Source organism: Gadus morhua, chromosome 2, assembly GCF_902167405.1.
Source record: "Gadus morhua chromosome 2, gadMor3.0, whole genome shotgun sequence".
Lineage (NCBI taxonomy): Eukaryota > Metazoa > Chordata > Actinopteri > Gadiformes > Gadidae > Gadus > Gadus morhua.
In genome coordinates this window covers 25620437-25638105 of record NC_044049.1, presented here as the reverse complement: position 1 = coordinate 25638105, position 17669 = coordinate 25620437, and the positions used below count along the sequence as shown (strand labels likewise).

The window sequence follows — 17669 nt, the reverse complement described above, 5'->3', positions numbered from 1 at the left end:
ATTAAAACTAGAGACCAAATCAAACCTAATTGTATAAAGAGCCAAGTAGAACTTTAACAGAATAAACAATCCTTACAAAGTTTTGGAGGAGAGTTTGCCTTCCAAATTGTGCTTAATTTGAATAAGTGGTATATTCAATTCTAGGAAAGGTATGCAATCAAAACAATACCAAGCCCCTTTATTATTATTATTATTATTAAGACTAGTAAATCAAACCAACTTACATGAGACTGGAGTTAGGCAGATCGGTCACACAGAGAGGAGAGAGAGGAGAGGTAGAGCGAGAGAGGTAGAGAGAGGGGCAAACAGGCACAGGGTTAATGTGAGTAGAGGCCGCTCGTAGCTATGTGTTGGCGTGTGTGTTATTGCAATTGAAACATCCTACATCCTATGTATCAGTAATGTGTATCCCTTATAGGCTATACCATGCATCGTTGTATAATTCAAGTGGCACTCTCAAAGGCACCCTAAAGAGTGTGTGTGTGTGCGCGCGTGCCTGCCTTAGTGCGTGCGTGCGTGTGTGTGCGCCCTTATCTAGTACACCACTAGGGATATACGTTTGGTCTTCTGGTATGGTGAGTGGACAAAACAAACACCACTCGTCCCAATCTGTGAACGGTTTCTCAGATTGGGCACTGCTGTGAACATCTCAACAAAGGGACAAATGGCAGACAGTAGTATCGGCTCTAAATATCGGTATCGGCGTATCGGCGTATCGGCTAAGGCCGATGAAAAAATATCGGTATCGTATCGGCCCTAAAAAATCTGTATCGGTCGATCCCTAATAGAAATGACTCCAAAACCAATGCTTCCGGGTAGTGTAATACACAACTCTTTTTTCACAGTAGTCATTTAATAAAACATGCAATTTATACGGTCAGTATTGATTCATAAAGTATAATCGTAATTGTTTTCATGTTAATTAATATCTTTTTAGACACTATCAATGCCAAATGAGGTAACATATTGGTGAATAGGCCTATGGCCCACTGATGACAGGCCTTGCATTTGAAGTATTATGAATGTCAAATAATAAATTAATTTAGCTTGAATAAAATTATTAGTTGGCTGTTCCACGGATACCCTTGCATACTCTGCCAGTGCACTCATTGAGGCTGACCAGAGTATTCCACTAGGCTAGGCAGATATATTGAGCACGTTCTGAAGTATGCAAGCAAGTGAGATTTGGATGAATATCACACGGCAACACCACCATGTGGACAAAATATATACTGCGGATGGGAAAAGTATTGATGATTTAGCCAATATATTTGGCAACCAAATTAAAACCAATGGGTCGGGACGCAGTCTTTGACGACGGACGTGGGATTGGTTTTGGTTTGAATCAGGGGTTTGACGATTCCCTCTTCATGTGAGGCCCAGTAAGCGAGACGCCAAGCATGTGTAGGGTTTGGTAAGAGTTGAGAGCTGTGGGACGCCAACGCATACGAGAGCAGGAGAGAGACAGACAGACAGCTGTGCTGCAGAGAGAAAACACGCAGAGTCAGTCTCTGCTGACATGACACGACGCGGCGGTCCCAAAGCACCCCACGGTGAGAGCACGCCTGGTTACGACAACAGAAGGGAATGAGGCGGTTTATTTAAGCAATAGTTAACAAATGATTATGATTAGAGCGATCTGAACCATGATGCAAGGTGTTCCTGTCTGTATGCACGCACATGTTTGCTAAACATTCTTATTAAATATTTTAAAAAAAAAAGGATGTGTGGGTGTACTTTTGAGAAACCAATACTAAGGCAAGTGAATGGGAAGCGTATGCGGGGTTAACCCAGTTGCTATGCCGACCGTGCATCAAAAGCAGCAGCCAGGAGAGAGGAACACCAAACACAGCAGGGGGACGATCAGACGGCCTCCCCGGCATCCTGTGTGTGTGTGTGTGTGTGTGTGTGTGTGTGTGTGTGTGTGTGTGTGTGTGTGTGTGTGTGTGTGTGTGTGTGTGTGTGTGTGTGTGTGTGTGTGTGTGTTCACCTTTGTAGACGTTGAGTGTGTTGGTGCGGACTGCGATGCGCACCATGCTCTCTATGTGTGTCTGTGTGTCTGTGTGTCTGTGTGTGTGTGTGTCTGTGTCTGTGTGTGTGTCTGTGTGTGTGTGTGCGTGTGTTCACCTTTGTAGACGTTGAGTGTGATGGTGCGGACCGCGATGCGCACCATGCTCTCGGGGTGGTTGAAGAACTTGATGGCCTCGGTGTACAGGGCAAAGTCATTAGTGTGCTGTGTGTGGGAGACACAGAGGGAGGGGGGGGGGGGGGATGGGGGGGAAGGTGCCGATGAGCAAGGCACTGGGCTGCGACAAACACGCCAAGGACACAAGGGAGTGTGGGCTGAGCCTGATCATCCTCCTCCTCCTGGTTGCTATCGGTTCATTCCTCGGTTCAGTCTGAGCGGTTTTGAGCCTGGACGGGGTTTCTTACGCCTCAACCAATCACTAAGAGGGGAATGATTCCACGAGGGTCGTTGCTGTCTGTGGTCGATTTCTCCAGCCTATAGTTCGAGGTGTGTTTTACAGAACGGCTTCAATTAGCAGGGCAGAATCTAAAATTATTATCTTTTTAATGACAATAATCTGTCATTTGTTACACAGGTTCGTCCAGCATATATATATTTTTAAGCGCTGCTTAAAGGGACTAGAACCGGTCAGGAGTAGGTTAGCTTCAAAGGACCAAAATCCTTATGCAAAGACAACAAACACTAGCTTAAAAAGCATTGTCCAACCCATTTCCCCTCACGTTCTATGAAACCATAATTCTGAAACGTTTCATGGAGTAACGATTCAACACAATGACCTCTGGAAGTCTGGATCATGACAGTGCATAGGTTGTTTTAAATATTAAACATTTAATTATTTTCAAACGTGATATGGCTTTTTTTATGTTATTATTCTGTCGTAATGTAAAATGAACACCTCAATCTGCCTTACCAGCGTTAGCATACTTGTAATACTAATAACTGAGTATGATCAAAGTTATATTCATATTACTTATAATATTAGTGATGCTATGCATCACAAATGACTTCAATGGTCCTGTCCTAAACCCAAAATATAGTTCTTTATCTGGCAAAGTTTGGTGAAAGTGTAACGCATAGGAATTAGGTGGAATGAACAGGAATGAACAGGAATGAACAGCTCTTTTGCTGTTTAATTTTCTTCACCCACTGGACCTCGGACCAAAGACAAGCATGCGTCTCAAAAAGTCATCCAGAGGTCTAGATGATTGAAGAAAACTGCTGTCATACTGAACAGCCTAAACCAGTCCAGGGGAGTCTATTCTGCAATCGAAACGCAACCAAATGCAAGTGATAGCATACTCATATTATAATAAACGCAAAACAGATTTCTTGGCGTCTAGTATGGAACTGGCGTCTACCCTATTCTGCAACACCATCGCCGCCTACTGTAAAGAATGCAGTAACATGAACTGTGCTCCCTAAATCATTCAAGCAAACGCACCCACACTGAAATGCAACAGTCAAAGCGTCTCGGGGTATTTCACACCAGCACAGACGATGTAGGACAGAAACATGGGAGGCCGAAGGGTCAACATGGGGTTAGCTGTCGAACAGTGGCTGACTGACTGTGGAGACCGCTGCACACACACTGGTCAGCTCGAGGCAGGGAGGGAGTGGCGATCTACCACCAACAGTGCACCAATAACTTTGCCCTAAACACGTGGCCAACGGAATACTTACGGAACTCTGTGGGAACGAGAGGTTAACAACATAACGGAGGCATTTAAATATAAATAATAGAAATAATATCATAACAATAAATGCAACAGAAGAACATGAACATTGCACTACTGGGATGGCAAACTACACAATAAACTTGCACAGAGATATTAAGGAATTAGCCAATGGGCTAATGTCAAAATAGCAAATGTACGCAACAAAGGTTCTCAAACGTTGCCTCCAATAATGCCATTAGTAAGCAGTAGCAGCAGTTCCCTTGAGGCGGTTCCTTCACCTGCTTCACGCAACCACACAGCACTAATCATCTGGATAACCCTGATATCCTAAGGGTCCTATTATGGAGTCAACAGTACACGCTTTATTGCATTGTTCTTGTATTAAAACCAATCTTTCTAATGTTCTTTCTTGTATGAGGCCGTTATAACCATATATCCCCTTGGGGACCAATTAGGTACCTTTCTACCCATCTATCCATCCACCTTGATCTGGTTTTAAAAGGGTGATATTGGGTGGTGAGTGCGCGTGTGAGTGTGATTATCCATTACGTTTGAAAATCTGCCTTTTCTTATGTTTTAGGGACTTCACAAGTGGGAGTGTCCACCTAGATGCATGATGGATAGGTAAGGAACATTTAACATAGTCCACTGGTTAGACTGGCAGACTGATCTAGGTGGCCACTCCCACCAGTGATGTGACTAAAACACAGGAAAAGGCTTGTGATGGCTAATCACTAATCAGACTCACACCCGGTGGCATAATATCAACCCTTTAAACGATGGCAGGCCGAGAACAAGGATCTGAGAGTGCTTTGACCTCCACAGGCGTATATACATGCGAGGGTGTACTTTTGGGTGAGTAGTTGTCCACTGCCTTACCTCGTTGTAGAAGAAGTGTACAGTGTGGTTGTTCAGCTTGAGGGACAGCGTTTTGAGGAAGGAGATGTAATAGGCCATGATCTCCTCATCAGAGAAGTCAAACTTGTGGACGATGATGGAGTTCACATGGTTGTTCGACAGCAGGTAATCTGGGCGAACGGAAGGGGGTAGAGAAGGGAAAGATTGTAGTTGATTTAAACGACTGCCGGCAAACTTAGCATAAGCCCAAGATGGCAACATCCTGCAATAAAACACCAGAAAATAAACTTGTGTTTAAACATCATACATATGAAAATAAATACACATGACCAAAATACTACAACGGTTGTGCTCTTGCTCAGTCCAAAAGTCAAGGGACATCATGGGGAGATACACACACGTGTCACACACACACACACACACACACACACACTTACAGAGAGAGGTCTCATGGCTGATGTTCTCAAACAGTATGTTTAAGGTCTGCAGGAGCTGAACACAGACATAGCGGCCGGACTTCTGACGTAGGATGTTTAAGAAGAAGGCAAACATGTTCTTCTCCAGAAAGAAGCTGCAACGAAACACATAAACATACCCTGAAGCATAATAAACAGACAGAGATCAGTTGATAAAGATAGCAATTTAATAATTGAGACGGAGCTTCGTTTGTGTTCACAAATGGGATCATATATTTAGATAATATCAGTTTTGTTATTTTAGTGTATTGATGCGTTCTGAATGCTTCTTGTATAGAAGTTAATAGTTAGCTGTTCCATAGTGATCAGATCACAAACAGCTCATAACTTCCTTCCAACAATTCAACAAGATCAAATGCAAATGACAACATTGTGTACCCTAGATTTGCAACAAAAGACTTCCACACTAGAATGATTTGTGCCGTAGACTAGACCTTACTCAAACACCGAGCTGTCATTCTGGTCTCCCCAGATGAGAATCTCCGTGATTGAACGAATGGACTCCACCAGCAGATTTCTGTTGTGTTCAGTCACCGTGGTATTCTTCGTAAGCACATGGTACATGTACCTGAAGCGACAGCAGAAGGAACGATGTCATGTGTCATGCAGCAGAATGATGCGAGCACCCGACAGCAGAGTGAGTCGTTTGTTGACATGATTAGACAGCGACCTCAACTTGCGACAGCACGGCATGTTACGAAGCTCACGTTACATGTGCAGGTTCAGATTTCATTATTTTGCTCCTCCATTGCACAAGTCAAGATTAAAGAATTATAGACATGTGCAGCAGTGTTTTAGCGTGAAGCTAACGATCACTGTTTTGCCTGTGGATCGTATCCCTTCACGTGATCTCCGAACCTCATTGTAATGACAACGTATATTGAGCTCGCGTCGTTCGGTTGATATAAGACACAGTTTGTGGTACCCTACTTGTAAGGCAGGTGCTCTGGACGAGCGTTTAAAGCCAGTGATCAGCGATGCTACTGCTAAATCAGCTAACCCATATCTAAGCCTTAGTAAGCTAACTACTTACTTTAAATGTTCCAGGGAATGAATATTTTTCGCCTTCCCTTGACCTCCAACCCAGCTTCGCGAGCGGCCGAACATGGTTTAGTTTAACAGCAGCCGAGGCTTTAACAGGCGCCTTATTTTGATATTGTTGGTATGAGGATCAGTCCATTACACCCACTTCCCTGTCACTTGCACAGATAGCTACAGCAGCAACCAGAAGGTGATAGCAATTTCGCGTAAAAGATTTTGTATAGGAGTACACTGGGTATTGAAGTTAATTTCGGTCGAAAATGGCATGATTTTGGATTGGAACGGCAACGTGATAAAACTACAATCCTCAACACCCGCCCGTAACTGACGACAAAAATGAGCGACGTTTTCTCGCGGGCTGGAGATATTTGATTGACGTCTCGTTTGACCAATCACAGAGTGGGCTGATAAGTGAGGGGAGGGTTTACCGTTTGCTCAGTCGTGGGGAGCTATAATGTCTCGCTGCGGCTTGTAGGACATGGACATCCAACGTCCAAGTACTGTCACGTGATTCCACTTGCCACCCCCACTGACTTCACAGGCTAATGACTGAAACAACCTTATTGTGATTGCAAAAACACGCATTTGTGAAATTAGCTTTTGATAATAATAATAATAATAATAATAATACATTTAATTTAGAGGCGCCTTTCAAGACACCCAAGGTCACCTTACAGAGCATATAGTCATCATAAATCGTTTAAAAAAAAACAAGAAATTGTGGAAAAAATAAATAAATAAATAAACATCATAAATAAGAAAAAAAAAAAAAACAATCACGTTAGATGTTGTATTTTTTTAACCCAAAAATTATATTCGGGGCTAATTAAACACAGGGTCTGTGATTAGGATGTCTGGGTTCAGGGTCTGCGTTCAGGGCCTAATCGACCAGGTAAACACGGGTCCTGCCGTCCTCCTCCGAGCTCAATACATTCATGATCCAAAATCTGACAGCAGTTGACCTCACATCTGATGAACTGGGCTTTATTTCCTTAACTTCATATGTTTCGACCAATCCTGTTGCTGGAGGCAGTTATTTGCAGACAAACTAGACCAGCCCATGAGGGATGGGCAAAACGATTCTTTTCCGGGAATCAGTTCTGTTCACTTTAACTATTCGTTCGTTACGTCGGATTACGTCATTTGACAGGGAATCTCACAGGTGTCTGACTCCTGGGATTGGGCAATGCGTTTATCCAATAAACAGATGGAGGGCAAGTCTATTTTCGGAAATGTAGGGGGATATACGAGTGGCCCCACGTGGAATGGCATGACCCAAGATACGTCAGACAGAGAAAGCGCGCAAATTCGACGGTACCACCTTGTCATTTGTTTACCCAGGTGCCATGGCAACACCATTGCTACCTCTAATTGGCTGAATCTTTGCGAACGTTGTAGACTCAATCAATGTAAGATCGCGAAGACGAAGCTCTGTTCGTTTGTATATTTTTTATGTACGTGACCATATTTTTGTTTTATGTTAAAAAGAATCAGAGAACCAGTTCTCTTGTATTTGGGGAAACCAGTTCTTGTCGTTCACCTTCGGGATTCGAGCGTAAGGAACGAATCGGTCGCGACCGACTCATCCTGTATAATTAAGGTGTATGACAGCTCCCTCTGCTGGACAACAGTCTCACACCAAACTACATTTTCCGTTTTGAACCAACGTAGCTATAGTACATTGATGTGAGACGGGTTGGTGCAAGTGCCCCTGACTGCAGCCCGCAGATCGAGGAGGAGCTAAATGTGGAAATGCGGAATTTTCCTTAAATGTGGGCGGGGTTAAACGTTTAACCCCGCCCACATTTAAGGAAAATTCCGCGCAGCATCATGGACTCAGACGGAAATACGTTCTCCCGCTTTCTGCAGAAAGCGGGAGAACGTATTTCCGTCTGAGTCCATGATACTGCGCGCTTTTCTGCCTAGAGGTAAGTTGCCGCTCTCTGTTCGTGTACAATATAAAAGAACAGTAAGTCATCGTGCTGTGTGCTGTGCTGCGCTGTATTGATGTTTGAGAATGTGCTGCCGGATCTCCGCCACCAGATGGCGCCCGAGAGGGTAAAACCATGGGTTAAACTTTTAGACCCACCCACATTTAGCTCCTCCTCGATCTGCGGGCTGAAGTCAGGGGCACTTGGAGTTCTGCAGAAAACGGGAGAACGTATTTCCGTCTGAGTCCATGATGCTGCGCGGAATTTTCCTTAAATGTCGGCGGGGTTAAACGTTTAACCCCGCCCACATTTAGCTCCTCCTCGATCTGCGGGCTGCAGTCAGGGGTTACTCGGTTGCTGGATTGAACGTGTTGTAGTAGCAGAGAATGGCCTGCGGGGCAGTATGTACATTGTTAAATACATGAATAGGCTTGAATTGAGTAGTAATATGGAGGTTTTATATTTTTACAAAATGGATTATGTGAACATTGCAGAATAACAATCATGTATATTAAATGTATTGTAGGAGTTTAGCTTGACATTAACCAAGTTAAAGGACAATTAAATGAACCGCAACAAACATGTAGAAGTCAATGTGGGATTTTAATATATAAACAAAAACACTTGACAGAAGTTTAATACAATTTGTAAAGGAAAGCAGAGGAAAACATTTTCCCAAATTAATCTTTTCAAAATGTCACCACCATACCGAAAGCAAGTGAAGAGGTTTGTGTAAAAGCAGTCCTCCCTGACCTGCTCTGTCCCTGACTCTAAACCCTGACTCTCAACCCTAACGCTAAACCCTCTGAGGGCAGGAAGACGCGCCTTCAGTGTAAAGGTTTGAACCACAGAGAAGGAAGAAAAGAGGAAGCAGTAGAGAGTAGTGAAGTAGAGAGGTTAGTGACAGACGTGAGGGAAAGGCGTGTGGAAGCACACGGTTACATGTGGGGTCAAGAAGATCACTCCCACTGGAGGTCATTGATCCATCAGCCTCAGACTGCTGAGCTCAGCAGGTCTTCTGGAGGACGAGGCTCAGATGAACTGAGGAGACGGGACCAGCAGGAAGTCAGGATCAGGGCGGGTTTAGCTCAGGTGTGTCTACCCCCGACCAAACAGGATCAGGTGAGGTTCAGCTCAGGTGTGTCTGCTCGGACCAAACAAGGACAATGATTAAGTTCAATATTCAAAAGATGCAACATTATCTGAACCAAAGATAAGTCATTAAGGAGCAGGCAGGCTTTAGGGCGCCTTGCTCAAGGACGCATCACTGTATTCTGAGGACTTGAACCCGGCACCATTGGTTTGAGAGTTGAACCCCCAACCCCCTACCTAGTCCACTATGTCCAGATAATGCACATTTATGAGGAATCCTTGATGGTAGAGTCCTGGTGGTCCTTAGGATTTGCCTTCCAGATGCATGGCTTCTCCATCAGTCCTCCACATTCCTGGTCTGGTTACAAATGTAATTTGTCTATAATGTAAGGTAACAAACACAGTAGTAGTTTGTCTCCAATATCAGGTAACAAAGAGTAGTAGTTGGGCTCTAATGTAAGGTAACAAACACAGTAGTAGTTTTTCTCGAATGTAAGGTAGCAAACACAGTAGTTGGGCTCTAAAGGCGCGTAACAAAGTAGCAGCTGTAGTTTGTCTGGTAAACAACCACAATAGTATGCCGTAACTTGTACTGGACAAACTAATCCTGCGTTACAACAAGTCCACTCAGTTTATTTTAGGCAAACTTACGAGGATCCTGGTTGGTGTAGTGATGTCGTCCTCCAGAGTCTTGGCTCCTCCATCAGCTCTCCGCAGCCAGAGTCCTGGTCTGGAACAAACAGCTCGAGTCTGGCCTTAAAGTCTGGTAAGAAACATGTAGTTCGTCTTATTTTTAAGCCCTTTATTTCCAGTTTGTTTGGTTAATACAAACTTACAATCCTTGTTGGTAGAGTGATGTCATCCTCCAGATTCACGGCTCCCCTACCAGCTCGCCTCCGCTCCAGAAACACGTTCTAGTAAGAAAACACAGCGGTAGTTGGTTAATGCATGTCAAAGTAACGGCTGTATTTTGCCCTTTAAGTCAACCATGTAAGTAAATATACTTACGAGGAATCCTTGTTGGTCGATTCCTAGTCGTCCCCCAGCGTCTCAGCTCCTCCATCAGCTCTCCTCAGACAGAGTCCTGGTCCGGAACAAACAGCGGAAGTCTTGCTTCAACATGTGGTAAAACAGATTTAGTCGTCTGGTATATATGGTACAAACGCCGGTAGTTTGTGGTAGCAGTATTCTACGAGAAGTGGCAGTGAGTGTGATGATCACTTCAGAGTCAAGCTCCATCTACCCCACAACAGACGTCATTCACCAGGCAGGCCCGCCACCAGCTCCTTCACCAGCCCAGGGCCTTCAGCACGGCTCCTCCATCAGCTCCTTCAGCATGGCTCCTCCATCAGCTCCTCCATCAGCTCGTTCAGCCATGGATTCCTGGTCTGGTTTCAAACACAGTTGGTCTCAGCAGTAAATCACCTGGGGATGCAACACACCCCACCTCCTGCATCTGAGGTTCACTTGTAAAATGGAAGACAAATTTAAATCAGACACTTTTTTTTTTTAGGATGTTTTTTTTTAGACATCCTAAACACTTAAATTAGACAACGTCTGCAGATTGTCCCGTTCAGCAATTCATCTACTATGGTCGTAGCAGCACTAGTAACATTAATGGCTCATATGACTCTTGCATAACCCCCGTATGAATTAACTTGGCACAGATTTAAAGTCATAAGATGATCGAAACCAGACCTAAACTACCGTGGATTTTAGTGTTTCAGATGAGCTTGGTGATGGTTACCCTCTGGTCCGGTGCTGCAGGCCCCTGGTCTCCAGCCTCAGTCTCAGTCTCCGGTCCACCCTGGCACCACAAGCCTCCGGACCCCAGCCTCTCAGCCTCGCCTTTCAGCTACAGCAGCAGGTTTATATCAGCATTTGCCCGACAATAAACTTATTTGACTCATCCGAAACCGAGTTACACAATTAATTGAACTATTATTTTATAACTCAAGGCCAGAAAAGACTTCAGACCAGACATGAGCATCCCGTTTTTGGGAATGAAGACAGAGCAGTCCACAAGTTTAAAGAAGTGGTTCAGGCCATGCATTGAAACTGACCTGAGAAGACTATACTCACACAGAGCACTGACCTGTTCTGGAGGACTTCTGACAGGAGGTGGAGGTCCGGCTCTGGGTGAGGAGGTGGAGGTCTGGCTCTGGGTGAGGAGGTGGAGGTCTGGCTCTGGGTGAGGAGGTGGAGGTCTGGCTCTGGGTGAGGAGGCGGACACCTTGGGACAAACTACATGTTACCTTTTTAACCTTGTACAGTTCTAGAGTATCATCTACTGTAACATGTGGGAATGACGGACATTATTTTAGCTTTGATATTATCCAGTTGGTAACTCAGCACCAAAGTCGTTGGTTAACGTCATTCCATTGGGTAGGGTTTAACTTCTGTGGCAATTAATGACAGCAGATATTTAGAACGTACAAAAGCTGAAGTAATAAAAGAACACTAAGCAGTATCGATATTAAATCAAATATACTCTGCCATATTCAGGTGCTGGGTTCCGTTGAAGAAATGTCAAATTATCTTCCACCTTGAAATGATTTTCAGCCTTCCCTGATGTCAAAAATGGGCCCGCAAGTAGAACGCCGTTTTGTACGCAGTGAGAGTCCCGCAACGTCATCGTGGTTAAAAGTACGGCGCAACCATCCGAAATTATCAACATATTGTACGACGTATGTCTCAGTATGTATTTAATATCAAACTTTAGTTGTTTAAGATAGGGGGCAACAATTCCCAATGGAAACCGACTGAAAAAATAGTTTCCGTTGGCAACGGCTCGAGGTTACTCAAATACAATCAAGAACGTTCCGCCAGATTCCCTCAGGGGACTCCCGTCAAACTAACTGCCAGGTGGTTTCTTATGGTTGTCAAGACTACAACGTTCTATGCTAGCCATTGGGACTAAATCAAGTGACCGCACTCAGAACCTTCCACGGCGGGAAGCACAAACCGTCCGACTGGAATACGAACATTCCGGCCGGAACCAACCAAAGAAAAAACATAACCAGCGCCTCACCTTGAGCTGAACGAAGGAAGATCCTGAAGTCCAGCGATGGTCTTCATTAAAATACAGCCAACAGACTTACCTTGAGGAGATCTGTTTGTTGCTGTTGGTCATTAATACTATTCAGTGTACCTTTACATTATTATGCACCCAGTGTGTACAAGTTCACTCAAAACCATACGAAGAACCAAACTACCATGTACGTCCCACAACAACCTTAAACCTAAAAACCGGGAATCATTCAATACAAATCCGTGTCTACATTTTACAATTATCTAGATTATTCAGGGTACAAACCATACAGAGCAAATCTAAACGTTGAGCTCACAGAGAGCCGACCATAGCCCTGCAACGTCACCCTGACCGCCTCATCACCAGCAGCGAATCATGCCAGCCAACACATGTACAGCTCCAGTGAGAAGTGGGCATCTGAGTGAAAGGACTGCCCATAATAAAAAGCCCAATTCCTGAACTATCCAACCATCTTCATGGCTTAAAAATGTACAGACTTGACATTCCATTGTGTCCCAATCACCTTAGTCTGCTCCCTCGTTATTTATAAAACTCTACATCTCCATCACTAGAGTGTTGCATCCTACTCATGGGGGTGTGGTCTGAGTGAGCAGAGATGCATGCTGGGATACAGTGCTGTCTGAAGTCTTCAGTTCCATAGACACGCCCCTCAGGAGAAACGAAGTGTTTGAGAATCTGTCGTGACGTCAGTTACATGAGCTGGAATATCCTTCAAGATGGCGCCAGGATTCTCAGAGGAGAAAGGCCAAGAGGAAGATGTGTGGGTTCTTCCTCGCAGCCAGTGGAACACAACAATGGTCTTCATCAGAGTACCATGGAACACTTTGAAACATCCTCCTCTTTACACCTTGAAGCCCCAGTGAAGGTTTCCTTTCCTCCTCAGCTGAAGAGCACAACTTCAGCTCGAAGAGCGCACTAGCTGGAGTTCCCGGGTTGGTTCTGATTTAAGGGAACCAAATCGTTCAGCTAGTCCTGTCCGAAACAATTACAGTTCAGCCTGAGAAGAAGTGCAACTGAGAGCAAGACAAAATCCACAGGGCTCTCCATCAATCCAGCCAGGTAGGAAGAGCCGTCTCATTACAGGTCTGAAGGTCATCTTGAACATCCATTTAGGTCCCTTTCCAATGTCAGACTCTCCTTGTGGAATGCCTTTAGGTGTCCATCCTCCATTGATCCCGATTGGTGTAGTCCTAGTTTGAAGTCACTGATCTGAAAACGCCGCTTGCATCCTTTTACACTCGAGTTGGACACTCTCCTTCCTGCCCAGTGTGTTGGATCTCGCTCCGGAGCGTCGCTCAGGGCTCTTCATGTCTACTGGAGGCCCTTAAGTAAACGTGTGGCCGTCCATCAGGTATGATTTAGTTGACCATTCCATTACCCCAAGCCAATCACACAGACCCCCGTATGAACATTATCACTGTCAAAGCAAGCCGGACACACACACATACATAGAACCCAGGACAGGCACGTAGAACCCCATGCCAAGTGTGAGTGGGAGACACATACACACAGTAGAACCCTAGAGATGCTCAAAAATCTTCCATCTCATGTCAAACCCAAACACACACACCACTGAGCCATAAAAGGCCAAACAATCATGCAGGGTAAAAACCTCATAGCAAATTACATTCCATCATCCACCCCCAGCTCTCCTGTCAGGGCACCCAGAACAGAACAACCAATGTCTCCAGAGACGCAAATTATGTACAGCATTCTTCAGTGGCGTCCCACATTGGTGATGGATTATGCTTGGCGTCTCCAAAATGTGTCCCAGGTGGATTCAACATCTCTGAAGTCATGTCTTTGTAGTCCAGTGGTTTCCTGAATGAGGGGCCTTCACAGATGCAAACGGTGCAGCTTTAGTCAGCCTGAGGACAGGAAGGAGGTCATCTGTTCAGAAGACCACCCAGTGGAGGGGGGGGGGCTCTTGAGGAGCAGGATCCATATGGGGATGGCCCCAAATAAGACCTTCTTGGAAATGAAACTGTTCCTGGAGGAGTCACGATGCCTGGAGGGGACTGTTGAATGTGTTCCATGGTTCTCTAAGTCAGACTGAAGTTGTGTTTTAGTCGTTGAGATGAGGAGCCCCCTCATCTCCCCCTGGTGTTTCTCCTTCTGAATCCCCGTCTCCATCTTTAAGAACATTCCAGTCCATGTAACTGACGTCACGACAGTTTCTCAAACACTCGGTTTCCCCTGAGGGGGTCGTGTCTACAGACCTGTAGACTCGAGACAGCTCTGTATCCCAGTATGCACCTCTGCTCACTCAGACCACACCCTCACAGTAGAGCAACACTCATGTAATGAAGATGCAGAGCTCAGGAGAGTAGAATGAAAGAAGACTAAAAATATCAGAACCAAACCCATTACTCCATCTTACAACAATAACTTGGAGCCTGTGACCATTTTAACAAATCATTAAAACCAACATAAACCAAACACCCAAGTAACCCATGAACCAATAAAACATCCTTACTACTCAGATCAACCTTCAGGTAACAGATTAACCCACCAGGAAGCCAAAATACATCAATGTGCCCAAGAGTAATGAGAAATTAATGACTTACAGTTTGCAGTTCATCTTCATGGTTAAGTCGGGATACTCACAGAACTGCAGTTAAATATCCAAGATAGACCTTTGAAGGAAGGAACAGTTTACTCATCATGGTCCAAATTTCAAATGAGAGTTAAAGGGACACTGTAAAATTTTGAATCATTTACTACCTCAAATCAACGTATTCATTCATAAATAAGTCCTCATTGGTGTAAAATTATCTCTGCCAAAAATCTTAACTAATTAAGAAAAACACTTGGCAGGCGAGCTGCGGCTAGTGAGCTAATTAGTAAAACTCAATGCAGGTTCGGCACCATCTGGTCGCCTTTGTAACAGTGAGAGGCTATTTCAGCTCTGTGTTTGATCTTAAATGACCTCCCTCATTTTAATTAAAGGGATGAGTCTGATTTAGATTCAAACTTCAAAAAGAAAAAAGTCTTCATTCAATTCACCTTACTGTGTGCACGAGTGAGTGTTTGTATGAGAGAAGGAAGCTTTCATCAGAGAGACCAGAGAGACTCATTCACTGGTTAAACTGGACACACACACACACACACACACACACACACACACACACACACACACACACACACACACACACACACACACACACACACACACACACACACACACACACACACACACACACACACACACACACACACACACACACACAGTGGTACCCTGCTCCCCCAATGAGCCGGGTTCCAGGTACAAACAAGGTTTAAGCCGCACTCGTCATTTATTTCATACATCTTAGACAGATTATACTCACGGTCTCTAGGGCCTCCGTGGGCCTCTAGTCGCTCGCAGACCCGAGCGCTTCCTTCTTCCTCGCTCCCGTTCCTCCCAAATGTCAGTCCTCGTGCTCCTTTTAAAATGTCTTCCTGGCTGTCCAGCCAGGTGTCTCCCATCTCGCTGATTGGGGTTCAACGGGCGCTCTCCGTCGCCGGCTGGTGGATGACGGTAGTATATTCCGTCCTGGATGAAACCTCGGGTCCATCCGGACCGAGGTTTAGGGGGCGGGACGCCACAATACACACACACACCATAGGTACACACCATATAGATACACACCATAAAGATAAACACACCAAATAGACACACACCAAAGATTAACTTAATAGAGATACAAACTAGATACCCCCACACACACACACACACACACACACACACACACACACACACACACACACACACACACACACACACACACACACACACACACACACACACACACACACACACACACACACACACACACACACACACACACACAGAAAAGATACACTCCATACAGTTCTGGTCACTAAATACTCCTCCTCCTCTCTTCTCCTTCTCCCCTCTAATCCTTTTCTCCTCTCCTTCCGTCTCTCTTCCACACATATCGCATTTTTATTGCTTCTACTCAAGAGAATAGATTTGGGTGGGGATTTCTAGGTTTCATAAACATCCGGGGCTTAGCCCAGAGGGAAAATGAAAATGCTGCGCGCCAAATTTATATATGCTTTATTGTGCATGCAAACTATTTCATAATGCTTTATCTAAATAAACGAAATACACGGTTTATTATAGCTTTAAATAGCTACCGTACTGCTATGCTGCTTATCCCCAAATGTCTAAAGTTCAATTCAAGTTATTGCAAATGAATACAAGTGAGGCAGACCTTACACATATACGCATACACACACACACACACACACACACACACACACACACACACACACACACACACACACACACACACACACACACACACACACTCACTCGCGCACACAGTAAGGTGAATTGAATGAAGACTTTCGTTCAATACAATCTGACTGGGGATGGGATAGGTTAATACACTTGAGGTGGTAAACAGGTTGTTGTTTATTCTCTTGCCAGAAGGACTATTTCTATCTAGACTAGGTTTCTTATAAATGTTTATGAATATTTTATTTTTATTTTATTTATTTTTTTCCAAAGATCATATTCGGGGCTAATTAAATAACATCCAAGGCTTTATCCCCAAATAAAACAGCATAGGGACGCCACTGCCTTAAGCTAACGTATTTATCCACGATAACAGACACTTTAAATATTAGTTATAATTACATGCAACTTATTTCAAATTTCCAATAGTATACTCGATACATACAAATACATATAAAGAAATATATATATGAAAATGAAATGGCAAAAGTTAATGCAAAATTATGATGTAGTCGAGTACAAACAGTCTACTGTCATTGCAGTCTTTGGAAGTTAATTCTGACTGATATACTGTTATCTTCCACAGCATGACATTACACATCTCAGGAAGTGGTGGTGCTCCACTTTGTTGGAGAATCTCCATACAAGGGTATAGTTCTTCTGAAGCAGATGTGCTATGAATTCCAATATTAACACAACCGTAACAATGACCTGTAAAAATATTTGCGTGTGTGTGTGTGTGTGTTTTGTGAGTTTTGTGATTTAGACCTCACTTGACCTCGCTCCCAGAGGTCCACGGTGCAATGTTTTTTTTCACCACTGGGATGCTGACGGCGTTACCCGCCTACATTTTTTATCCTTTGGCGGCCCTCAGTCAAATTTTGGGTTCCTAAATTGGCCCTCAGCTGTCAAAACTTTGAGAACCCCTGTTGTAGACCAACTTCGGAAAACTGTAGTTCCACCATAGAAACGCTAGAGCTCAGCAATACTCCCCGTCGCGCAATGAGGTCGGTTAGGAAAAGTGGAGTCGAATTCATTTTAAACAGCGCTGTCTTTTCCTATGTTTGAAAGGAAGCACATTTTCATCTCTCCTTGACCCGATGACGTTTTCCACAAAGGTTAAGTAAAGGATAGGAGATTTGACTATTCGTAGAGGAATAGGGACACAGCTAAGGAGTCTCACCTAACCCTAACCCATAGATAGATATATTAACTAGATGCCTCGTCCGCGCTGCTGGCCAATGGAGTCGAACGTCACCACTGGCGGC

At 44.3% G+C, this 17669-nt stretch overlaps 1 protein-coding gene across 10 annotated transcripts in view; it reads right to left on the bottom strand.

The window, feature by feature from the left end:
* The window catches only part of clec16a (C-type lectin domain containing 16A), a 55600-nt gene extending 49213 nt beyond the window's left edge, over positions 1–6387 (bottom strand). For 3 of the 10 annotated variants that reach the window (XM_030377799.1, XM_030377794.1, XM_030377848.1), the window contains exons 1-7: positions 6073–6386; positions 5479–5607; positions 5001–5134; positions 4585–4733; positions 3710–3715; positions 2128–2233; positions 225–230 (exon numbers count right to left, since the gene is read on the bottom strand). In XM_030377799.1, the coding sequence (XP_030233659.1) occupies positions 225–230; positions 2128–2233; positions 3710–3715; positions 4585–4733; positions 5001–5134; positions 5479–5607; positions 6073–6146 (604 nt within the window). In that variant the 5' untranslated portion in view covers positions 6147–6386. Of the gene's footprint in view, positions 1–224; positions 231–2127; positions 2234–3709; positions 3716–4584; positions 4734–5000; positions 5135–5478; positions 5608–6072 lie in introns of all 10 variants that reach the window. The other 7 variants (XM_030377834.1, XM_030377855.1, XM_030377816.1 and 4 more) reach the window with 6 other exon arrangements.
* Between the last annotated feature and the right edge of the window lie 11282 nt (positions 6388–17669).